This window comes from Dermacentor andersoni, chromosome 1 (assembly GCF_023375885.2).
Source record: "Dermacentor andersoni chromosome 1, qqDerAnde1_hic_scaffold, whole genome shotgun sequence".
NCBI lineage: Eukaryota > Metazoa > Arthropoda > Arachnida > Ixodida > Ixodidae > Dermacentor > Dermacentor andersoni.
In genome coordinates, this window is record NC_092814.1 from 226,091,710 (window position 1) to 226,117,967 (window position 26,258).

A 26,258-nucleotide genomic window follows, 5' to 3' on the forward strand; every position below is an offset into this window, starting at 1 on the left:
CTACGTCGTGTTGCATCGCCGGCCGGCGAAGATGCTTGGACACTACTTCTAACAGGACGTCAGCAATTTGAAGGCGTTGTCTACGTGGCAGAGGTCACTCAATTCGGCAGCCAGTGACATTGCTGCGGGCCCAGAGTGTGGACTGCCGTAGAGGTATTCATTCTACGCGCTACATGGCACATACAGCGTCCTCTTGAAGAGAGAAAGCAGGTCATTGTTCAGTCATTGCCAGTCGTCCTTTCCCCTGGGTGCCGCACCTCATCAAGAACTTCAACCCAGGGAAGACGAAGGTCCGGTCGCCATCCAGGCGTTGCAAGGGGGCCAACATAGATCATAGTAAAACCGTGCCGGATTTCCTGCTCGACGATGGTGACGTCGTCGGAGAGTACACGGAAGCCCACTGGTAGGCCCAAGAACCACTGTGCGTCCAAGTCGGCCATTAATTGCAGGGATGGTAGAACCCGCGACCGTGAGGGAAGAGGGCCTGGTCCCCACCGGGTGGGGGCCACTCAGGTTCAGAAAACAGCACTTGGTGGGTTTGAAAGACAGACCCAGCTCCGACTTTCAAGAATGTTCAAGAAAGTTTCAACTTTCAAAAAAGTTCTTTCTTTTCTGACAAACTACGCTATTTCCACGATCGGATCTTAGCACAAAAGGCCGACCCGCGTCGGCCATGGGCCGTATAACGTAAAACTATTCCAATATGCTTTTATTCCAATCTCCTGACGTCAAATTTGCGTAACCGCCGGCGCGGGCATCGGGCGGTCACCTGCAGGTTTGTCTGAACAGACCAATCAAACGCTCTCCTCGTTCATAGGAGGTCACTTTTGTTTGTTTGAAAAACGAATAACATTGCCTGCACTGAGCGGCTTGTTTTATCTAATTGGCTCACAAGAGGCGAGGAGCATGCTCAAGTGGAGAGGGATTCGATGGTGCCGAGCCACTGCACTGAATATCGATAACCGGATGAAGAGGGTGGTGCCGGCATCTGCGATTGGTTCGCTTTCTCTTACTTAGCTTGCGGTGGCTCGTCGACAATCGCGGCGGCATGCAACGGAAGCTTAAGAATGACGCTAAAACGGATCCTCAGCAAAGATGAGTTGGCAGAACGAGGTCGTAAACGTGCCGAATGTTCTCGAAAACGTTACACGGGCACGCAGAAAGTTTCATTATACGCAAATAAACCCATGCTCTCCGGCAGGGGTGAGTAGCCAGTGCCGGAGCGATCGGCGGCAGCCATCTTTTATTGCTTTCGGAACGGGGCAGCCTGCGGCTATTCAGAAGAAAATTCACTTTTGTTCGGCATGTTAATGTATCTTTAACGCGTACACGTCACTTTGACGCGGTAACTTTTTGCGGTTTTCTGACGTCGCGTGAGAGGCAGGTGAAGTGGGTGCAGCCCGAAAACTTTTGACCAATAGCCGAGGGCTAATGACGAAAAGGCGTCGAATCAGAAATAACTATTTTTGTTTTGTTCGGTCAAATTATGCATAAAGAGTGTGTACACGTCACATCAGATGGGGAGCTATCGCGGGTTTTGTGACGTCGCGTGACAGACAGGTGAAGTGGGGGCGGTCCAAAAACAGTTTTGGCCAATCGCTGTGGGCTGATTGCAGAATTAGAATAGAAAAGTTTGGAATAGTTTTACGTTATAGCGCCCCATATCTACGTTCACACCGCCCTTTTTGTCGGCGTTCCAAGCGCTTGCGTGTGTAGCTTCCTTCCGCTCTACCCTGGTGGCGGTGCTGTCGAAACGTGACGCTTGTCTAGTTTCCTCCGGCTCCTCGGAGCGGCGGTCCCGTCGTCCACGCGAATGTGTGCAAAAAAACAGAAAGACATGTTGTCGTTCTCCACTTTGAATTTCACTTCTGCCGTCGTAATGCGGAGGCCGCGTATAGTCCGGACTCCCGAGGTGCAATTGCGCACCTACGAAGAGCGACGTCCCGCACGCACTTGGCGTTTTCTGCACGATCTTCATCGGTGGTGTTTGCATTCTCGTCACTATTCCTGCCTTCGTTCTTCGTAGGCGCGTTGCTCCTGGTAATCCGGGCTATACGCGAATATGATGGAAGTAATATAATAATGACAGGGCTGATATGAGAATGTGTGTGCGTACCTATGGTCACGATGACCACCGATCAAGACAATAAATGTGTTCCTACCTTTGCTCAAAGTTCTGTGTCACCTCTGTGTCGTGTGCTAAAAAGCTTCGCTGGTCATCCACCTTCACAGAGTGGAACGGCTCATTATTTATATATGTATTTTTTCTGATGGGTAATGTTTCCTGCGGTAGACGTTCCAAATGGTTCAAGTTTTCTTCGTGTTGTGAAGAAGCGACTTTGTTTATCATTAAATGGATGCTTGAAAGATCTTCGAAATCAGACGCAATTGGAAATGTTTGAAGAGCTTACGCAACATAATTTCAGAGTTCAGAAAAAAGTGCACTTCTGTCTTTTGGCTACACTGACAGCAAGTGCCATTAATAAATCCCAGCGTTGGCCCGAACAAGTGATTTTTCTGCTGCTTGAAAAATACGCCCCACCCTACATCGCATTGCTGGTTTACCTCTACCGTTCCTTACTCGTAATAAGGAATTATGGATATTAATTATGGATATTAGCTTGCCTTCGAGATCCTCAGCGTACGGAATCGCGCTCACTCTAGTCGATTTCGGTGGCCATGACATCAGAGTACCGTTTGACCACCTGGTACACCATGACCTCTAGTATTGGTTGTTTCCGCGAAAGCGCACAAAGTAGCTTATTCCGGCTTATTTCATCAATTGGTGAAATAATTAAATAAAATAAAATAAAGCAAGACCAGTGAACCAGACAATTAAAAGAATGTCAGAACTCATCTGTGATGACTATCCAAGTATGCTAATAATGCAAACGCACCATGTACATCTGTCGAGCGTACACTGCAGCCGGGCTCAACTCTCGCTCTTCCCTTTGTAGACGCGGCGCCATCTAGCTGCGCCGCCGCGAAGTCCCCGCATACTCAGTGGCCCGTACCCAGTAGCCCCAGCTGCACGTACCCAGTGGCGCATACCCATGGGAATTAAATACATTTTTCTTTAACTTCACTACCTTCGGGATCAGCCCACCTCGGAATCGGCCACCTTCGGGATCGGTCCAATTAGAAATATAGCGAGGAAAGAAAACTGGCCAGGCAATGCCAAGAATGCCACTGTGATTAAAAACGGTATGGTTTATACGTAGGGTGCCAGGTAGGCGCGAAAGATGTTTCTTCAGTATAATCTTGGTTCTTGCCTTTCTATTTAGCTATTTACGAAATAAAAGCGTCCTCTAATAGTAACCACACTTGTTTCAGATCACGGCCCTTCGGTGCGCTGCAGTGATTGTTTATATTTCTGCTTCCTAGACATGTTTCGCATGAATCATTGCCTGGGACTTTGTATTGAAATAAACGCGATAAGCTCTTTTCAGGAGTATTTCTAAAGGGCGCTTCACCAGGCTTGGGCATTACAAACGGACAAACGCACCGTGTAGACCACGAGGTGGGTGACGTAGATGTATGCTAAATATTACACCGATGTGCGCGGCAAAACAGCTGAAAATTCAAACAAAAGCGCGTGGGCTCTTTTCAGAAGAGCTACTCGGCCCGTTAGCGAGGTAATGTACCACGTGCCAACCGCGTCAAGCGCATGGCAACTGCAACGCATAAAATAGCCAGCATCAGCGTGAATAACTCGGAAATTCCCGTGAAACTGCCTGTGGAAATGCGAGGCACAGTACGAAAAGAAGACCGCTGCTGCGATGGTGGAGGTCATGACGAAGATGAAGGTGGGCCCTCGGCTCCTATAAGTAGGCTCCTGTAATGTTCTTCGTGGGCGGTCAGCGAGGCAATGGGCGAGAGCTTTTGTTGCTGGGAAGGTAGTTCACCTCCACACACCATTGATTTACCACATTTAATTTGCTTCTGTCTCCGTTATTACTGAGCCCTTTTTAAATTTTTTGTGCGGTAGAATGCTCACTGGATGGCGCCTTAGATCTTCTAGGGTATAACCAAAATCTCCAACGAGGCCTGGTGAGAGGCCCTTTATTATCTACATAAGTACGGTTCCAAAGAAGGCAGTGACAAATTTTACGTGCTTGTGCATGCAGGGCTGTCCAGTTGCGTGCATTTGGATGCGTCAGAATTGCAGACATGCCTTATAGTTCTATCAACGAACAAAAACTCAGAGAGCCAAGCACACTGAACTAAAGAGCTGCCGCTTAGATGGGAAATGGTACCGTGGTGTCTACTGATATCAAAACATAACAGAGAACCGCGGCGTGCTGATAAACGACATGCTATATCCTGCGTATACTTCTCGCTCTTTTCAGGTGCTGCGATGCGCGTTCTGCTGGTCTTCTCGGCAATAACGAACACAAAGCTCCTCCTAAGGACGAGAGTGAAGACACCAAACGAAGCGTTGAAGTTTATATGTGGCTTCAAAGTAATCATGACCTTCTGGGTGGTACTTGGACATGCCTATATCATTCTACCAATGGGATATTTTCGTGAGTTTTTCTTATACCTTTCGTTTGGGCATTCTAAGACGCTGTGCCTTTTGCGAACAGCGAGATACGACCGACATTAACTTCTGCACGAAGACCCCACGCGGCGAAGCGGGGATGCTCTGGCCCTCTCCGCCGTCACAATCTCCCCGTCGCCGCGCCGTTAGAACAAGCTGCTAGATGGCGCCAGCGTTACGCGTCGCAGTGGCAGAAGAACAATGAATCAGATTTGATTTTTGTTGAATTTCCGACAATTTTTTTCGGCGATCGGGATCGAATACTTCATCAACACAACACTGCATGATTTTCGCCAAGCTCATTCCGGTGCTGCTGAATACTTAATCAAGACAGAATCATAAATAAATGACCCAATGTATACGCAAAAGTTTAGCTGTCTGGGATTCATAATGGCGGCTGTTTGCTGTCTAGGGTTAATGCTAAAAGCAGTGCAGACGTCCAACATATTTTATAGCAATAATTCTTAGTAAACGTGAGTTTCATTACAATTCACAGTTTGGCAGGAAGACAAATACAGTCTGTTTCTACACTTGTTTGTCATTTTTCTCTCCAAAGAAGCAAAAGGGTGAGAACTATCGCGGCAGGTGAATCGACTCGGCCATCCTCTCTCATGTTCTTATGACGTTGAAATTGTCATTTCCTCCCTAAGGCGCGGGAAAGCACTGGCTATATTCTTAATGAAGCCCTAAACAATGCAATACTAAGTTCAGAAGACTCTAACTAGAAGTGAACTGAATATTCTTGCACACACCAAGCGTTGTAGGAACACACAGTGGGCGCTTTAAAATATATGTAGTCTTCATTTACATTAGAAAATTTTGTAAAATAAAACGTTCTTTCAGTGCATTTTAATTTTCCGTCCGGGCCCTCTCAGTTACAAAGGTGCTGCCTTAGACCCTGTAGCACAAGAGAGGCAATAGAGCAGAACATTTTTTGTATGTTGTCTATAGTGGGCACATTGGAAGTAGTGCCTCGTGTATTCTAAGGAGAGCATTCCACATCGATATATAGTTGTGTCCAGGGTAGGGTTGATCATTATCCACTGTTCTATCTTCACTAACTGTTAAATAGTATTTAAGAGTAATGATGAAGAAATAGAAAAAGAAAGAACAGCTGTGAGAAGGCGATAATTTGATCCCGTAACATCATGCAACGCGCAGCATGATATAACGTCACTTGACAAATACGTTTTTTTTCCTTTTTTTGCATGCAAACACGTGGTAAACAATATGTAACAGATGTAAACACGTGGACTTTGTTAAGTCATCGCAGCGCGAATTCAGTGCACACACATTTGGCATTGCTACAGGGTCACTTCAGTACCACTCATCTCACTCAGGTTTTGTTAATGGCGCTCATTAATGGCGCTAATCATCAAATGCATGCGTTAGTAGTAAGTACCAGCACTACAAGCTGCTCTGAGTTATTCACTTTGTACACAAGTAGAAAGTGAAATAGCATTTATTTGTTGAAAATTTGTATTCGGCATTTCTTTTTCAATAACAGGATTATTCGTAAACTTCATGTACCAGCTTCGGAGGTATTCTTTTACGCCTGATGGAAAGGTGTTCAACATGGATTTGTATTTAGCAATGAGTGAGCTTAAAGGCCACCTTAACTAGCACCGTGTAGCAGCATGCAAGCTTCGATCGCACTCAGAGTTCCACCCCGACCAAAAGCCATGACCGAAAGTGCACTCTATCCAGAACGTGTGTCGTTGGAGACGAGGCTAAATTAGTGACAATGACTGATTAACACCTCCACGCCCCCACCCTCCCCCCATCCCCCAATAAGCTTACAGTCTACACATAGTTCTTAAAAATTTAGTGCTCAAAATTTTATTGATCATCAGAGCTTTAGGATATTTAGAAAAAAATATCACATCTAAAGACACAAAACACAAGAGAGATACCATCAGTACCCGCCATAGTGGCGCAGGGGCTATGGCGTTGCACTACTAAACCCGAGGGCGCGGATCGAGTCTCGGCCACGGCGGCCGCATTTCGATGGGGGCGAAGCGCAGAAACGCCCGTGTGCCGTGCGTTGGGTGTACGTTGAAGAACCCTAGGGGATCAAAATTACCCCGCAGTCCCCCACTACGGCGTGCCTCACAATCCAATCCTGGTTTTGCCACGTCAAACCACGGAATCTAATTTATACCATCATTATCGGTGCAACCACAGCACTGACGGCAGCCCGAAACATCGACAAATATCCAGTGTGTTATCTGATTTGATGATGGCCTAACATCGGCTCATACATTTTCATGTCAAGCAGCGTTCCGTCGGTCTCACTTAAAAAAAAAATTTAATTATGGGGTTTTACGTGCCAAAACCACTTTCTGATTATTAGGCACACCGTAGTGGAGGACTGCGGAAATTTGGACCACCTAGGGTTCTTTAACGTGCACCTAAATCTACGTACACGGGTGTTTTCGCATTTCGCCCCCATCGAAATGCGGCGGTCTCATTTAGGAGTGGTTTTCATCCTTTGTATAAATAATTGACCGATCCCCGCCCCCATCCCTCTTTTGTTTCGTAGATGCGGTGTTCGCGATGGATACCATGACGGAGCACTTTACGTTCCAGTTTATCACGAATGCTTTCCTTAGCGTCACGATCTTCTTCTTTCTGAGGTAATTTTTGGTTTCATTGTTTGTTGTCATATATATATATATATATATATATATATATATATATATATATATGTGTGTGTGTGTGTGTGTGTGTGTGTGTGTGTGTGTGTGTGTGTGTGTGTGTGAACGAGAAGAAAGGGGGTTAACCGAGAGACCCGATATTTATTATTCATAGCATACGAAGCGAAAAAACAAAGACACCAAGGACAACGCAGGGGAAATTACCTGTACTTACTAAGGGGATTAAAGCAACGATAATTAATGAAAATTAAAGTGGGTGAAAAAACAACTTGCCGCAGGTGGGGTACGATCCCACGCTTCGCATTACGCGTGCGATGCTCTACCAATAGTGCTACCGCGGCGCCATTCTCCCATCCACTTTCAAGGGTATTTATGTGTTACTACTAGAACCAGAACCCTGGGAGCGTTAGCCAGCGCCGCCACCAGCGCCGCTGCAGCTCAATTCGTAGAGCACCGCACGCGTAATGCGAAGACGTGGGATCGGTCCCCACCTGCGGCAAGTTGCTTTTTCATCCACTTTCCTTTTCATTAATTCATCGTTTCTTTAATCCACTTAGTAAGTACAAGTAATTTCCCCTGGTTTGTCCTTGGTGCCCTTGTTTTTTGGCTTCTTATGCAATGAATAATAAATATCGGGCCCCTCGGTTAACACCCTTTATTCTCGTTCATATATATGTACAGGGTGTTCAGCGAGCACTTTCAAAAATCTTTAAAAGTTGCCTGTGGCAGATATCACAATTCTAGTTCATGAGGTGGTCTACTCGAAGCGGCGGACAATACTTGCACAAAAAATTGAGAGGCAAGATCGACAAATTAATAAAAATTCACTAATTAAGTTTGTAACTAATTACATTGTAGCCCATATTGCAATTTACAAATTGTAGCCGTGGGGTTCGCAAGGCGGGTCCACTTGAAATGAATTTTCAAGATGACACCAATTTCGAGAAATAAATTCCTGAACTTCGTGGACAAACGCATTGGCGTTCCAGTTAACTTGTTAACAAAACGTCGTTTCATGCACTGAAGCACACAAACTAAAATAAACTAGAATTGAGCTATCTGCCACAGGCAACCTCTAAAAAATTTTGAAGGTGTTCGCTGAAACAGCCTGTATATATATATATATATATATATATATATATATATATATATATATATACTTAATACCACAACACACCATATCTGTCTTTCTATGTCACTACACAGTGGATTTCTGCTGGCGTACGTCGCAGTGGCATCTCGAGAAGTTCTCGCAAGAACGAACCCATTTCTTGTCTACATTGTGCGAGCGTCGCGACGATATATCAGGTGTGTCATGCTTTGTAGGGAGGAAGGTTTTTGGTTTGCATGGTTGACATTTTCCTGGGATATTTTCTTCTGTACAGATCTACACTACACTGTGTGAACAGATAACCGCTCTTTCTTTCTGTTCTTTTCCCGAGCATTTCATTAGTTGATAAATAATTATTTTTAAAAAATCATTAAGTGCAGATATGCTATCCAGTGAGCTAGTGAGCTCTTATTCAAACATGGGGATATTACTGCGTGGAAAAAGTTGGACTACGCACCGTTTTCCGCCTCACGATGCATCACAACAAACCTGACCTGTAGCTTGAGAAGATTCGTTAGCGCGAAATAACGTGACTAATGACCTAGTTAACTGAAATTGAAACAAACCATCCATGTTATTAATGTTTTTGTCGCTGAACCTTGCGTCCTGCAACGCCACCTTCTTGTTGTAGGAGCGAGTGTTGTGTAAAAAAAAAAAACATTCTTTTTTCTGCCTAAAGTATTCTCATCGCGACATTGCATCAGCCTCGAAAAAGTGATTTTTTTTTGTATGTTATGTCCTCGCTTCAGGTTGGTAGTGCCTGCTATGGTGATAATACTCGTGGCTTTCCTGCTACCCCTCTTCGCCTACGGTCCGGCGGCGGACGAGGCGTACAACCAGTACATCCACGGCTGCTACGACAAATGGTGGGCTGTGCTATTACAAGCCAATAACTTCGATAACTCCGAGCACGTGGTAAGACAGTTTATTATAATTTTTTTAATTAAAGATCAGTTCTGTCGGGCGTGGTGGCCAGGAGATTGCTGCGACGTCGCAAGAAATCCTCGCCGAAGCTACATTCAGTAACACTTATTTGCCGTTTCACAGTGCTTGCAACACCTGTGGTACATCAGCGCAGAGCTTCAAATATTCCTGGTCTTGGCGTTTCCTCTAACGCTGCTGTTCATTAAGTAAGTGCTCTCGTCTTCTCAAGTGTTAATAGGAAGCTTCACGACCTAAATTTGACTCACAGTCAACTTGGAGTAGCTACCTTACAGGACTGCGTATTCAAGGCAGTGTAAAAAGAGCGCGCAAAAGAGTGCAGGATCTACGAGAGGCTATCAGGAGATAATAAATATCACCGAGAACAGAATCAGACGCTAAGTTAGACAGCATACGCTAAAATCAGGCCTCTTCACTGTACACTCTCCTCACAGTCACAAAATTATGCCATTGGTTCTTTATCTGTGGTAGCCGATCCTTGCAAAACCCGTATACCCGGAATACTACTTTGCTCCACTTCAATGGGTGATGTGAACCGTCCGCTACGAGCCTGGAGCCCCTGTCGATCATACTATAGCTCATTTACCTCACCGTAACTTAATGGTTTATCCAACAAGAGGACACATTAGTTTTGACTACGTAACGTTTAATGGACGTGTAGGCAATGTCATAATGCTGAAATGACTTTGCCCATAGACTTCCAAATGTTGCGGGTTTTTTCCTTGTAGTTTGAACGCAGGAGAGGAGAAGTGGTTGTCATTCCTCGCTCGCTTCATTGATCTTAGAAGAGTAGTTTGCTGGGCCAGTTGGTGCATGGGGAACGTATAATGGTTTCCAGCATGTACGGACGCGAGCACAAGTGAGTAGAAACGGACAGGACAGTTTTAAGTCCAGCGTTGTCCTGTCCGTTTCTACTTACTTGTGCTCGCGTCCGTACTTGCTGGAAATCATTATAGGTTCACTATGGTCTTAGAACGCTGCAGATGAACCCAGCTTCTACACATTCTTATAAGATGAGAAAAAAATAATCCTCTTCTATCTGCTCGAGCAAGGAGACGCGCCGCTCTATCGCCGTCGCATACAGGCTGGTGTTTCATCAGTGGGAAAGAGTAATCTTGCATTCTCTGATGCAGCCCCATTTTAATTGCCCGTATGCCCCTCATATGTCTCCTATCCATAATCACATATGATCATACGCGATCCCCTCTATAAAAACGAGCATGCTCCCATATTAACTCACCTGGCCATATGGAATAATGGCATATGGGTAATTTTAAAGCGAAGCTTTCTTGCCGAGTTCGAGGCACTTTTTCGTACCTATCTGGCCTCTAACGCTCAACGCGTTCAACGGCATGGTGGCGCCATGTAGGAATGCCGAAGCGAAGAACTAGGTTACTGTATCAGGCATGGAGGTTGGTACAATAATTACTAGAGGTAACTGTGACCCTGTATAGTGTCTGCGGGAGCTGCAAGAAGGGTGATTCAGCTAGCCTGGCAGTGATGGTTAGTACATAGATTTGCCTAACTTCATCCTTTTGGTTTCAAACGGCTTTTGTGACTTCGTGACATCCCCAGTACGGCGTTATAACCAAATAAATAAACGTTCATGAAATTGTCCGACGACAGGATTCGAACACAGGACCTCAGAGCACACAAGCCTGATATTGAAACAATTACGCCACGGACGCATGCATCGACAAGCGGCATAGAACACGCTTTCTCGCGGGCAAGCCAACGCATTGAGACGCTTGGCGTGTTTCGATTTGGCCACCTCGACAGGCGTTACCGCAGTAATTAGTAGCGATTATGTGTCTTCGCAGAGGCTTATTGTTGTCTGCATTTAGAAAAGTATAGGTAGCTTGAAAGTTTAGGCCCATTACGGCAGATAAAGCATAATAAACAAACATGCCACTCTTTAATACTAATACTTATGCCTCGAGTACCCCACTTCCATGGACCATGAGCCAATCACACCAACAAAGCTTCACTTGACGTAGATGTCAACTGGAGTTGAGTCTGCCTCTATTTAGCAGCCAAATGCCACATAAGTAGCTCAAATTCGCTATCTAACGCATATAATAACTGCTGACCATGGCGATGACAGTTCGTCTAGGTAACAATGAAATCGCGGCAATAATTTAAGACTTCGGATAGCCTCTCGTTCGTGCACTCTTCCTTATTGACATGGTCTTTCAGCGCATTAATGTAAAATCAAACTCTCATCCATAAATTTATTAGAATATTGGCAGTTCCTGATGAAAAAAATTGTGCAGATTCCACGCACTGTGGGAATCGACGTTATGCGAAGCATTTTGCAGGCAGCTCCCTATGCAGCATAGTTTGGGGTTCCTCAAAGCGTTACCAGTTTAACCAATGTGCTTCTGTAAATACAGCATTTGTGTGTTACGCGAGTGCAGTTAACTAGAGTTAATGCGAGAGTGCGGGCGTGTGACAACAGCAGCAAGACAGCGACGATGGTACCGACGACTGCGTGATTTCCACGACCAATGGAACTTATGTGAACGAGTGGCATGGAGGTGCGAGGCTGGTCAGAAACGCAGAAAGTAAATGCTCATGGACGGTAGCAGGTGGTATTACTCGGAGAACACAAACGGGTGACCTGACGGTGAAACTGTAGTAGAAGCTGAAAATAGTGTCCTTTCACAGCCATTAGGACGAGTGGCGTGAAGCACCGCTCGCCTTGGCCGAGCTGTGACGAAGCTGCCATAGGGAAATTCGGTGCAGCAGGACTCGATTAAGCGGTGCGGTGATACGAGAATGGCCGTGAAAGTCCGGTAGGAGCTTTGGTAGGAACGAGAAGACGGCGCGTTGCTGTCCGGCGTTCGGAAATCAACCCTCGTGGGGAACTTGCTTTTCAATCGCTGTTTGAACGGATGCAACCACCTACGGGTATTCTGCTGCCGAGATGCCGGGATCTTCTTACGCGTGCCATCTAGGTCGAGCGCCGATGGCACGCGAGAATGCAAGGCAAGAGTCGGATTACGAAGCTGGAATGACCATCACGATATCAGGGATACGAGGATGTAGATATCAGCCCACGTTAGTGGATAACTTAGTCCACTTGGTCGGCATAAGTTCTTGTCATGGTAATTATGTCGTACCGTGCAGGCATGCATGCATGACATGAATTTGTGGCATTCTTCTCGTGCATGTAGGTGGCGCATGTAGGTGGCGCCACCTAATCCATATTAGGTGGCGTATGTATCCTGTATATATCGAGTTAAAGAAACGACCAAGACGGCCTTATGTCATTCATACCAGTTATGTCGTGACATAACATACCACGACAAGCATGTGACGTCATTGATTTCATGACATGGGATGTGCATGCATGTCTTGTCATTCATGTCATGACGCGCATTTAATTCCTGTCATGACATTTATGCTATGCCATCCATGTCAGGTCATACATTCCTGTCATTACAAATCCTGAATATATCTAGTAAAGGAAATGACCGCGACGGTACGATGTCATTCATACTATTTATGCTATGCCATGACAAATATGTCATGGCACTGATGTCATGACATGTCATTCATGCTATGTATGCAAGCATATCATGCCCCCCTGCCTATGCCGTTGTATACCCACTTAAAGAAACGACCATGACGGGAACATGACATGAAGATAGATAGATAGATAGATAGATAGATAGATAGATAGATAGATAGATAGATAGATAGATAGATAGATAGATAGATAGATAGATAGATAGATAGATAGATAGATAGATAGATAGATAGATAGATAGATAGATAGATAGATAGATAGATAGATAGATAGATAGATAGATAGATAGATTCAAAACACTTGAAGTTAGCCAAGAATGCTTCGCATCAAGGCACGACGCCCGCCATGGACGTGGGCTACTGTTACGGCTACTAAGGTTGCCCGTCAAAAATGAATCGCAAGACAAAACGTTGGTGAGTCACGAAGGCTTCAAACATTTCAGCCACTCTCTGAACAGGACCACAGATTTTATGATGGCTAAAGTAAAAATGATATTGTTTTCAGGCTTAAATCGTTGATTCCCAGCAGAAGTTGTCTGAAGCCTGAAGCATTTCGGTTGCATGAGAATAGGGGCTGGATCTGACGGTGACGTCGTTAGCACATATTGCAAGGCTGTTCATTTGATCCCTCCAAGCCGGTCACACTGACCGAATAGAAAATAAAATCACACCACTCAGAAGAGACTTCGAGACAGCGTGTGTGATCGACGTGTCACTCTGACTTGTTTAGTTCCAACAGTCTCAGGAACACTAGTTTTACATGCGGCAGGTTTTTCTCATACTTTTAATCTTAGATTTACTTTGGCCTACTCTTTGATGTACAATAATTCTCGTTCTTACCCCTTAACCGCGTTCGTATCTCTAATAATAAGCAGGTAACGTCTAACTACAGACGTATTTCTTTAATATCAACACCTTGCAAACTATTGGAACACATTATTCATAAATATACCATTGAGTATTTATCTGAACATAACGTTCCTCCGCATGCTCAACATGGCTTCCGTTCTGGATTTTCGATGGTAACACAACTGCTAGAATTCTCCCATGATATTGCATCCACGCTTAACCTTAGAGGACAGCTTGATGCCATTTCCATTGATTACAGTGAAGCTATTGACACAGTGTATCATAAAAAGCTTCTCATTAAACTCAAGGCAATAATTCATGATTATAAACTACTAGATTGGATACAGGACTACCTAAGTACAAGAACCCAGTTTGTTGCATTTAACCATGTTCACTCATCTCGTGTCAATGTTACATCCGGTGTACCACAAGGGTCTCTCTTGTGTCTTTTGCTGTTTGTTGTCTATGTAAATGATGTCGTTGAAGTAATTGCCGGCAGTTCTCTCAAAACAAGACTATATGCTGATGACTGCGTCGTTTATTCCACTATAACTAGTAATCATGATCAGCTGGAGCGGTATGAAGTCTTCGCCCGTTTTTTCGAATGGAGCAAAACATAGCCAATGTCACTCAATTTTAAGAAAACCGTATCAATGACTATTCCGAATAAAAAACAACAATTACAATTTACATATTTTAATGAAGCGCACAAGCTTGAAAACTTCCACACGTTCAAATACATTGGTGTTACTTTCTCCCCTGATCTGAAATGGCATGCTCACATTAAATGTATAACCAACAAGGCCTTGAGAAAATTGGGTTTTCTTAAAAGAAACTTACGAGATGCAACTAAAGAATGTAAATTAACGGCATACAGATCACTAATAAGGCCTCTGCTTGAATACGCGTCGGTAGTGTGGTCGCCACATCATTCCAAAGACATAGACATGCTTGAGTCTATTCAGAAAAAAGCCATAAGGTTTATATATAATCGTTAAGACCGCCATTTCTCCCCGACATCACATGCTAGTAAGCTGCTACTAAAGCCTCTGGCCCATAGACGTACTTTTGACCGTGTTGTTCTGCTACATAAAATTGCTCATGGGAAAACTTATGTCAATGCACCTATTGTTTTCACTAACCCTTCTTCTCGGCCCACCGGAAGAAGTCATCGTCTTAACATTGTCCCTTTGAATGCATCGATTGATCGTTTTAGGTTTTCCTTTTTTCCACATACAATTGCGATTTCGAATGGCCTTGAGGTTTCCTTGCGCGAGTTATCGAGTGATGAATTCGCCGACCTATTGCATAATTATGTTCATTAATCAACAAGCGCTGCCTGATATTGTTTTTTATGTTGTGTTTCTTTTTTTCCACTAAAATGTATTCTTCAATTGATTGACATATATATGCACTCACTCCTGCAATATCTTGCTATGCAAGATGCAGTATATGTAAATGAACAAAGTGTTAAATGCATCTTAGCATTCACTTGTAAAGTTTGAAGTGCCTATTTCACTGAACCTTGCCGCACCATGCTAACTTGTTATAACGCGGCTCATTTGGGGTTCCCTTCAGGCAACCGAGGGCGGCAGCTATCATCGGAGCCCTGATGGCCGCTGCATTCTGCCTTATGACCTGCGTTCAGATCTACTCGTGGGACTTGTTCTATGCTTTCACGAGCGGGACCAATGATATGAGGTGGGTCTCATTCACTTCTTTTACTTCGCGTCACTGACGCCTTCGGCTTCCCCTGCAGAGGTGACAGTCTTCTGCTGTCGACTCGCGTTGTGAGCTAGTGGTGGCTACTACTTCATTCTGGTTTCTCAATATTGCGCATAGCTTCGCTGTTTCTTGTGCACCTTAAAGAAACTCTTTTATTTGCGTTCGCCAACTTGCATCAAACCTTTATTTTGACTCTGCCTACCGAAAATGACGCCTTCTTTTAATGGCACTGGCTACGGCGTGCAGTCAGCAACGTTTTCCGCTCATTTATTGGTTCACCAAGTCTCTTCTACTCCTTCTTCTTCTTGACCGTATTCTTATTCCTCTACGAATGTTATGGCATGCAGCCACCGCGGGGGAACGTGCAAATACATACCTAAAGCTTTTTAGGTGAATTTATGACAAATAATATAGCTCAATAAATGTAAGATATAAAGAATAAAGAAAAACTAATCCAAATATTGAGAGGAACTCCGCAGGAAAAAACTTAATCTTCAATCTGATTGGATTCAGTGACCGTAGTGAATAAGAATAATGCAGGTGTCCTTCAGTGGATCGATACCCCGAATGATGACAGAATAGCACACGATAAAATGGGACATAAGTTTTGAAAGTGATATATTTTTCTGGCTTGTCCCTCCCCTTTCCAGTTTGTATGTTGGCCGGCTTGGGACACTATCACTAAGTGCCACTACGTATGTGCCCGATATATATATATATATATATATATATATATATATATAGTGCCGTATGACCGACAGCATTAGATCACGGACGTATGCCTGAAAGGAAACTCTCCTTAAGAATTCCCCCATGCACACTTGCGCTTGAAACGCTTAGCGCGTTAGGCGCCTCGCGTAGCAACAATTTAGTTGGAACAAGCGAGCGTCTGCTTCTTTTAGCTGACAACGAAGCAATAAGTTAAGGGACGCGTTTGTCCCAGAAATTCGCTGCCCATCCCTCATCGTATATTCTGGTGCTGTGGCGCGTTCCTACAAGGTCAAGCACGTCGTGTCTCGTGATTAGTTTAATTAATTATGGGGCTTTACGTGCCAAAACCACGATTTGATTATGAGGCACGCCGTGGTGGGGGACTCCGGAATAATTTTGATCACCAAGGGTTCTTTAACGTGCACCTAAATGTAAGTACACGGGTGTTTTGGCATTTCGCCCCCATCGAAATGCGGCCGCCGTGGCCGGAATTCGATCCCGCGACCTCGCGCTTAGCAGCCCGGTATCACGTGTCTCGTGATTCAACACGTTTTATTGTTGAACAAAAGTAGCGATTTCTCTGCAAGATCCATCACGGTGGCTGAGGGACGCGGCCGTCACGGAAATGTGCAGCGCGTTTCTTGTCGTAATACGCAAGCTATGGCTTACGAAGATATCGACCCAAGGTTGGATCTGCCTATAGAATCATTTGTTAAAGGAGCGTCCTCCAAGCAGCGGCTACGCAGTAAAGAAAAGTCGTCGGCACTCGAGAAATAAATACTGTGTTGTTTCTGAGGCATCGCAAAAATAATGCCGGCACTTCGTTCTTTTTGCTTTTTCTTGTGCCTATTTTTTTTTACAGGTCTGCTATCTGCCTTTTTATTCGTGATGCCGAAGCGCGCAAGTCGTTTACGAGTTTTCTTGTCGTTTGTCTTTTGTGTCCCCAGTTGTGCTTTTCGAATTTTTTTTTCTTTTCATTTATCATATTTAAAAAAGAATTCTAAGCAGGTTTGCATGAGGTGCAATAGCAACAGGAGAGCGTCCAGACGAGGCCCACGTTTCACTCTCAAGCTGAGCTCCCTTGGCGCTGGTCCGGCGTCGTACGCCTGCCTAGCTTCTACGGAGCCTCATGAAGCCCTCGACATACGATGGTGCGTCGGTGCCCTATATGTAACGACGGAGTTATTTCATTTTTGCTACTCGGGGAACACTCTGTCATGCAACAGTTTGCTGATGCCAAGCTTCCAACCGCAGCGGTTCCGCTTTCCAGCTCCTCACTGCGTTTCTCGCAACCACTACTGGCAGCACTTCCGCAGTGGAATCGCGGCCATGTCGCATAGCGGCGTCGGCGGGCGGTGAGCCGAAGCGTTTGACGCCGTTACCGGAAAGAAAGCGCGGGCGGAAAATGAAAGGCGCCCAAGCCTGTTTACGCACCCCTAAGGCATAGCTGCTCGTGCGCAAACTACACGTCCAGCGCGTACGTGCTTAGTTAAAGCGTACCTTGTCGAATACGGAAAATAGGGTTTTGCGCATTGTCCAACTACGTAGAGCCGTCTACACGCTTAAATGGCACGCTTCCAGAAACACTATATATGCGGTGTAATAAAAATCAACGACTGTTTGAGAAAAAACCTTACAACGTGGCCACTAATTTATTTATTTTTACTGGGAATCGGAAAGCTCGAGATGCATAACAAACAAAATGGGTTTGGCAGCACGTCCGCATTCAGTGCAGAAAAGATGTCGTTGCCTTCGCTGCCACCGATGTATGCACTTCGTCAATGTGGGAATGTACGGAACCATATAGGGCTGGTTTGGAAATAGTATTCACTGTTTCGCCATAGGGCGCGGTGGTACATATCCTTAAGGGTCAACCAACCTGCACTATGTGATAAGCGAGGGTGAGAGTGCGCTGGCTGGATACGGTGAAGCGGTTCCGTATACTAAGCAGTCAGATGTGCAGTATGTCCCCTTGATATAGTACGCACGCGCTCGCATACCAACGAAAACGCGGGCTTCTTCGCTTCTCATTGCGCAGAAGAGTCAAAGACACGCTGGAGCTCATCTACTTCCGGCCCTTCACCCATGTCGGCGCGTACATCGTCGGAGTCATCTGCGGCTACGTTGCTGCACAGTACAAAAACCTCACAATAAGGCCGGTAAGCGTTGCAAGCATTTCTTACAATAAAAGACATTTAGCGACGAGCAGGTGACTTTAAAAGAAACACTTAAACAAACTGAATGATTAAATGTGGTGATGAAATGTGACCGTGTGACTACGCCGCCAGTTACACATCGCTGTGACCGAGCCGGGACTGTTCCACAAGGGGGTTCCGTAGCGTGAGAAAAATTAAACTAAATGCAAGGAGGCGGTTGCAATTACAAGCTTTACGTAACTTTAGGCCATTTATATAAGTTAGGTATTGCATAACATAGCAGCTGCAGAAGGTATGTGAGACACAGAAACAGGGCTCTTTAAATCAAATAACCCAAGGAAGGCGCCTTATACATGAACCACAACCAGGGCCCATCCAACTGCGCCAAACATTATCAATGTTCGGATGCTTTAGCATAATCGTCTACTCACAAGGAACATCTCGTTTGCGATGTGTCCGTAATGAAAACAACAAAAGAGGCGCATCTATAATTTTCCTTAACTGTAATGAAAGATATTAAAATACGTATCTCCACGTTCCGAAAGCCGTTCCCTCACTCAATTTGTAGCCTGGCCGACGAGCAGGTAGGCAGCCGGCTACGGACGTGTCAGGAGCTATGCAGTAAAATGGTACTAAATTATGTTGATCGTAACAAGTTTCTTTGACCGTAGCATCTCCAAATTCGAATTATTTATTGCCTACGGCGACGAGCGTGCATGCATCAAATGAGGCCTATAAGAACGTATGATGGTCAACTGTATGTTTCCAATCATTTTTACTACTGCTTGACTATATATTAAAGCCTGCAGGCTGGGGTGTATTATTTTATGTTCTTCTTACATTGCCTTGCCATAGAACGTTATACTCAGGCCGATTGTTGCTGGACTATACGTTAGAGTAGATAGCGCTAATGCCGGACGCAGTAAGGTAGGCAAGACGACATCCGTGAAATTAAGCTCAACTTTTCTGCGTTCGATTTTAGCATTGTTGATTCGTGTGTAACATCTGCCTGGTGATACCGAAATGTCGATCGAAGTGTAGTGTCTGCATACGACGAGAAAATCTATTTCTGCACGCTGGTACATTCATCGCGCCACTGAAACAAGTTGGAACAGCCCACGCAAACCTAAGCATAGCGACTAAAGCTATAACAACGGACAACTAAGGCCGCCATGCTGATAAGACACAAGCGTGTAATGTTTCAACTAGCTGATTGGAGAGCAGTGCTGGGGCTCTAAACGAGTGCGAAAGTGCTTAGTGCGAGTCGTCTCTGCATCAATACAGTAATATCAAGAAATGCCTACCCTGTGTACGCTCGTACCCTGATGACATACCCGCTGTGAACTTCAACATTTCTAGAACGTCGAGATGGGCCTGTGGCTCGTCTCATTGGCCCTGGCCTGCGGCGTCTTGTTCGCCTCGTTCTCTTGGAATCAAGGCCATTTGCCGGACGCCGTAACCAACGCTCTCTACGGCGGATTCCACCGGCTCCTCTGGGCGCTCGCCTTCTTCTGGCCGTCGTACGCCTGCGCCACAGGTCGTGGTGGTAAGGACACAAGGCCTGACGCCGCACCTTATTAACAGCGCATGCAATTTCCGGCCAGCTTGAGGTACATATATAGAGCCGCCGCGCAGATCAATGGCATGGCGCGTCGCTACGCAGCAAAAAGTCGCAGGTACAATTCCCAGTCGCGGTGGCCGCACTCCGACGGAGGCGGAAGGCAAAAGCACTCGTGTACCGTGCTTTTAATGCTGGTTAATAGGCCTCAGGTCGTTGCAATGAATTCGGATTCAGTGTGTCGCTCTGGGAACTTCAAATGTACGCATAACTTGGGCACGGATAGCAGCGCCACACTGAGGTGCTTTTATACCGGGTGTTCTTGGGAACACATATCAATTTTTTTAAAGTTTGCCTGTGGCAGATAGTACAATTCTACTCCATGAGCTGGTCCACTCGAAGAGGCTGACATTATTCGCACAAGAAATCGAAATACACAATCGACTAATTAACAAAATTCTATAATTAAGTTTTTAGCTAATTACGCTACGGCACATACTGCAATTTACCAATTCTAGCCAGGGAGTTCGCAAGGCGGATCCACTTGGAACGAATCCTCAGGATGCCACCAGTTTCGAGATATTAGTTCTCGAACTTTGCGTAGAAACGCATTGCCTTTCCATTTACTTTTGTGCTTCAATGCATAAAATGACGTTTTCTCAAAAAAGTGGAGAGACGGCATTTTTACCTCAAGTTCGACGCTGCATATCTCGAAACCGGGGCGATCCTTAGTATGCGCTCCAAGTGGATATGCCTTGCAAACTCACTAGCTAACAATCACAAATTGCACTATATATATATATATATATATATATATATATATATATATATATATAATATATAATATATATATATATATATATATATATATATATATATATATATATATATATATATATATATATATATATATATATATATATATATATATATATATATATATATATATATATATATACATACACCGCAAATTGAGTCAAAAGATATTGTATTACTTTTTTATTAGTTATTATGCATTTCGATTTCTCGGGCTACTAAGTCCGCCTGTTCAAGTGCCCCGGCTCAAGGACTATAGGAGTAGAATTGTGCTATCTGCCACAGGCCATTTCTAAAATTCCCCAGTCTTCGCAGCAACTCCTGTGGAAGAGTAGTTTATCGTGAAAAGAAAAAAAAAATTGATCGAAGTTGGTAGATTGACATGTCTAGGTGATTACGTATTCAATATTGCAAACGAATAAGATATAGCGAAAAACGAAAAAAGGGTGAGCAGGAAGGAGGAGGAGAAAAGGCAGATGGAAATAACTGGCGGTGTGCAGAAAACTTATTAAAATTTTCGAAGAGGTATTGCAGCCTGCATTACAGAATCTGCCTACAAAAATTCTGCAATGCGAACACTACTACAGACGAAGTACTTCGCGGCTTAAGAATGGCGGTTTGCGACTGCCTGGCGCATTCTCAACTTGACTACAGACGCCTCTTAGCTCCAAGCTGCATGCTTGGCCCGTGACTACTTCATATTCTTCCGAGTTTCCCCATGTCTCAAACAGAAATACAAATATTAGTGTCAGCGTGTCTATCTGTAAAACAATACAGATGAAAACACTGCAACGCGCAATAATACAAACGCACATAGTGCACTAAACTAAATCTCCGGTGAAAATATTCCTAGTGGATACGAGGACACCTTTGCAAGTCAACTCTCATCGCTGTTTTCAGAGCCAGTATAAGCAGCAGATGCCCATGACCGAGAGGGAGTAATGAGCGGAAAAGATATACGCTCCCCCACCCCAGCCCCTCACGTATACCTGACGCTTTCTGTGAAATAAAAAGAAGCGATATCATCTATGATATACGACAAGTGAAAAAAAAATTTCCTTGTAACTTGTGGTGCTCCTTTAACTGCGAACCATTTTCTAGTCATGCTCGAGTATCACTAAAACGAAGACTCTCGCGGTAAAGAGTATGCACCGAAGTATATAGCGGCAAAGTATGTGCCTCGTGCATAGCATTTGGGATATTTTCAGCAGAACTTAGCGTATTAGAAGTGTTAACATCGCCACAACCAGAATAAGTTTACTGACAAACATCACGAAGCAACCTTGGTGGTATTGGTTTTCCTCGCGCAGGCATCCTCAACAATATGCTGTCTTGGAGCTTTTTCTTGCCACTGTCGAGGCTGACGTATGGGATCTACCTAATACACGTGCTGCTCTACATAACGCGCATGCTTCGCTTGAGGAGTTACATCAACACGGACGAGTACTTTCAGGTAAGCAAGATGGCGAGGAAGAAATAGGGCGTGCGTACCGAGTTGCGTGGTGCAGGAGAAAAATATGTTCTCGGGAAAATGGTACACGTCGATGGAACTAACGTTCTAGAAAGCGTTCTCTTTTTACTTACTTTCTAACAAAGTTAGTTATTTTCTTAACAAAACGTCGTTTTATGTATTGAAGCAAAAAATTAACTGGAACGCCATTGCGTTTCTCCGCAAAGATCGCTAATTACTGTCTCGAAACTGGTGTCATCCTGAGAATTCGTTCTAAGCGGATCCGCCTTGCACACTGCACGGCTAGAATTTATAAATTCCAATATGTGACATAAGGTAATTAGCTAAGAACCTAATTAGTGAGTTTTCGTTAATTAGCCGATTATTAATTTCATTTTTTTTGTGCTAGTAATGTCCGCCTCTTCGACTAGACCAGCTCATGAAATAGAATTCTGCTATCTGCCACAGGCAAGATTAAAAATTTTTTTAAAGTGTTCGCTGAACCACCCTGTAAGTAGAACAAAGCACCGGCGGTGACTACAGCCGTCGTTTCAGCTCCTCAAATGCGTCATCCTGACGTGTTTCCCATTTAAAGTCGACGTCAGGTTTCGTGAGGTCAGTTAATGGTTCCGCAATGCTTGAAAAGTCACTTACAAGGCGCCTGTAATAGACATACAGGCCAAGGAATCTGCGCACTGCCTTTTTGCCGACCGCCTGCGGGAACTTAGTGATCGAAGCTGTCTTCTGCTGATCGGGACAGACTCCAGACTTGCCGATGACGTGTTCTATGAACAGAAGTTTTTCGCAAGCGAAACGGCACTTATCCGGCTTCAGGGTGCGTTCAGATGACTTGATCGCCTCTAGTACTGTCTGTAGCCGCCTCAGGTGATCTTTGAAATTCGTGGCAAAGACTGCAACGTCATCTAAGTAGACAAGTCTGTCACTTCAGTTCTGCCAAGACTGGGTCCATCACGCGCTGCAACTTTGCAGGCACAGAGCAAAGTCTGAATGGCATCACCTTGAACTCGAATAGATTGTCTGGATAAACGCGGTCTTCTCTTGATCAATTTCGTCGACTTCAAGTTGCCAATAACCAGTTTTGAGTCCATCGATGGAAAGTACTTAGCATTGCAGAGTCGGTCAAATCCATCGTCTACCCGTGGGAGGTGTTATACGTCCTTGATCATTAATTTGTTCAAGCGGCGTTAATCGACGCAGAAGCGTAGACTTCCATCCTTCTTCTTCAATAAGACCACAGGAGATGCCCACAGGCTTTTCGCCGGCTGGATGATGCCGTCGCGCAGCATTTCGTCGACTTGTTTTCTTATAGCTTCTGCTTCTCGTTCTCGCGTCGACACTGAGCAAGGGCACTGGCGAAGTGGTCGAGCGGATTCTTTGGTTATTATGCAATGCTTTGCAACTGTTGTTTGCCTAATCCTCGATGACGTAGGAAAGTAGTCTGTATCGTTGGAGAAGACATTCGAGTTGTTGTTGCTCATGGGGAGGCTTGGATTTATGTCGAAGGCTGGTTCAGGAACTATGGTCGTCGAGGTAGATGCGGCATAATCAGAGAGGACAAACGCATAGTGGTTTTCACAATTTCCTCGAGATATGCGATCGCCGTGCCTTGTCGACGTGTTTGAACTCCTGGCTGAAATTGGTCAGCATCACTTTCACTTTTCCTCCGTGCAGTCGAGCGATCCCTTTTGCGACGCAAATTTCACGAGAGAGCAGTAGACGTTGGTCGCCCTCGATGACGCCTTCTACGTCTTCTGGTGTTTCGGTGCCGACGGAAATGACAATGCTAGAGCGATGCAGGATGCTCACTTTATTTTCAAGCACACTCTAGGCGTGGTGACTACGAGAGCTCTCCGGCGCTTTCGAGTGATCTTCGGATAGCGTTATTGACTTCTGCTTCAGGTAGATGATTGCACCGTGTTCGTTCAGGAAGTCTATGCCGAGAATTACGTCTAGTGAACACTGTTGGGGGATAACGAAGGTGGCAGGGTAGGTTCGCTCATGAAGGGCAAGCCTTACCGTGCAGATTCCGGTAGGTATTATTAGGTGTCCTCCAGCTGTCCGGATTCGAGGACCTTCCCATGGAGTTTTACATTCTTCAACTGGACAGGAATGGGTCCACTCATGACGGAGTAGTCAAGTCCTCTGTCCACCAAGGCGGTGACTGCTTGGTCGTAGAGAAGCACATCGAGGTCGGTGGCTCTTTTTCTGGAGCTCTCGGCGGACGATATCAGAAATTGAATCCACCTAGAGCTAAGTCTCAGGGGACATCTTTCGTATTTATTCGCGCAAAACTTCTCTTATTGTCTCCCGCCAGTCGTCGGAGCAGAGGGCTTGAACTTACATAGCCTTGAGCGGCTATGTAATTGCCTGGTGTGCAATTCTAACGTCTTCTCAGTTGTCGTGGCCTCTGACAGAAATTCTGCTACGGTTTTGGGTGGGTTGCGCATCAGTCCGGCGAAGAGTTCTTGTTTTACACCGTGTATGAGAAGACGTACTTTCTTCTCAGACATTTCCGAGTCGGCGGGACGGAAAAGACGAGTCATCTCTTCCGTGAATGCCGCGACGTTCTCGTTAGGGAGCTGCGGTTGGGCTTGTTGTAGAAGCTCGGCCTTTTTTTCTTCCGACGGCGCTTGTGAAAGTCTTGTACCATGTCCAACGAAAGGTGCCATGTCGTTAACGAGGACTCTCGATTTTCGAGCAAAGTCCTGGCGGAGTCTCCGAATGAAAAATAGACATGACGTAGCTTGTCTTCAGGGTTCCACTTGTAGGCTGACACCCTCTCGAATGTCTTGAGCCAGGTCTCCGGGTCTTCCGATCAAGCTCCACGGAATGTAGGTGGCTCCCTGGGTTGCTGAAACACTACCGTTGATGGCGACGCTGTTGTTGTCATCGTTCCTGCTTACTTGGTGTTGACCTTTCTGCTTTGCTCGGGTAGAAGACCATGCTCCTGGGCAAGTTTTATAGTCTGAGGCTTGCTCGATGATCTGGGGCGACGCTGATGTTGTCTTCGGGTTTCGGGCTTGCATCGCGGCTTTGCGGGGGCGTCCGGTACATGAACGTAAAAGCACCTCCAGCAGATGCCACGGAGTAGTGACGGGGAAGAACACTGCCGAAAAACTGTGAATAACCTAACTTTTTATTGGCCAATCCTGTGACCACAAAAGCAAGCTACACTCAAAGCACAACGATAGCGGCGAACACAGTCGGTGATCGTCGGAACCTGATCAGAGGTTCAAGCACGTCGGCTTTTATACGTGAGTGATCAAAGGTTCCAGATTAATTTCTGGTGCCCTCGTGTCTTTCAGAAAGTGCTACACAATTCGTATCGCGCATGCAATCATGTTACACAAGGTTCGGTGACGACAGACAACGGTTAGCACCATCGATAACATTCAAGAAACTGCCTACACATGCGGGCGCATCTTACAACGTTTACCATGTGCTAACTACTTATATATATATAGTTCTTTTCTTTTATTAAACAGTCGTGAGTGGCGCTTCTCCTTGTCCACCTTCCTTGTCTCTGTGGTTTTTATCGCGCTAAGTTACTACTTCAGTTATGGAGAACCAACTAGCCCAACAACCAACTCTTCTAAAATAAGATGTCGCACGGATGTATTTGCGCACTTTTTTTTCCTTTTACGATTCACGAGTGGAATCATTTGGATGCGAGTGTTGTTGATGTTCCTGCAAATATGTTCTCGTCTTCCTTGCAATACGTATGCTTTAGTTGAATGTTCCAGTGACGGCTGCGCCCGTCTGCTTTCTTATTTTGATTGTGGCTCTTGCTTCAATCCGCCACCATTAATGCCCTATTGGGTGATGTAGGTTTCTAAATAAATAGATAAGTGTTGTGCAGAAGGCGTGATTCAGCGAAGCATAAAACCGGGAACGCCGGGAAAGCTGTGCACTCTTTCTTTTTTGTTAATGTTTGTTTACATTATCGAAATCTCATAAAATCAAGCGAACATGATTCAAATTTCCCCTCAGTACATCGGGTATAACGACTGGTAATCACATAAGTTATTCAAGCGAAAGAAAATCCACTGCGGAAACAGCGGTATTGCTCCCGGATTTACTCCCTATGTGACATGTGGAAAATGAAGAATAACGAACACCAGGCACGGATGGCGCACAAGCTTCGTCGTTTTCACACTGTGATCGTTTCACTTACTATAACGGCTAGTGCAA

The 26,258-nt window shown here is 45.1% G+C and overlaps 1 protein-coding gene across 1 annotated transcript in view; it reads left to right on the top strand.

Annotated features, from left to right (window-relative positions):
- LOC126547814 (nose resistant to fluoxetine protein 6-like) overlaps positions 1 to 26,258 on the top strand; it is a 44,101-nt gene that overhangs the window by 12,612 nt on the left and 5,231 nt on the right. The window contains exons 6-14 of the mRNA XM_050195804.2: positions 4,350 to 4,526; positions 7,083 to 7,176; positions 8,404 to 8,505; positions 9,058 to 9,223; positions 9,356 to 9,438; positions 15,209 to 15,331; positions 18,105 to 18,225; positions 19,582 to 19,768; positions 21,907 to 22,049. Of these exons, the coding sequence (XP_050051761.1) occupies positions 4,350 to 4,526; positions 7,083 to 7,176; positions 8,404 to 8,505; positions 9,058 to 9,223; positions 9,356 to 9,438; positions 15,209 to 15,331; positions 18,105 to 18,225; positions 19,582 to 19,768; positions 21,907 to 22,049 (1,196 nt within the window). The remainder of the gene's footprint in view (positions 1 to 4,349; positions 4,527 to 7,082; positions 7,177 to 8,403; positions 8,506 to 9,057; positions 9,224 to 9,355; positions 9,439 to 15,208; positions 15,332 to 18,104; positions 18,226 to 19,581; positions 19,769 to 21,906; positions 22,050 to 26,258) is intronic.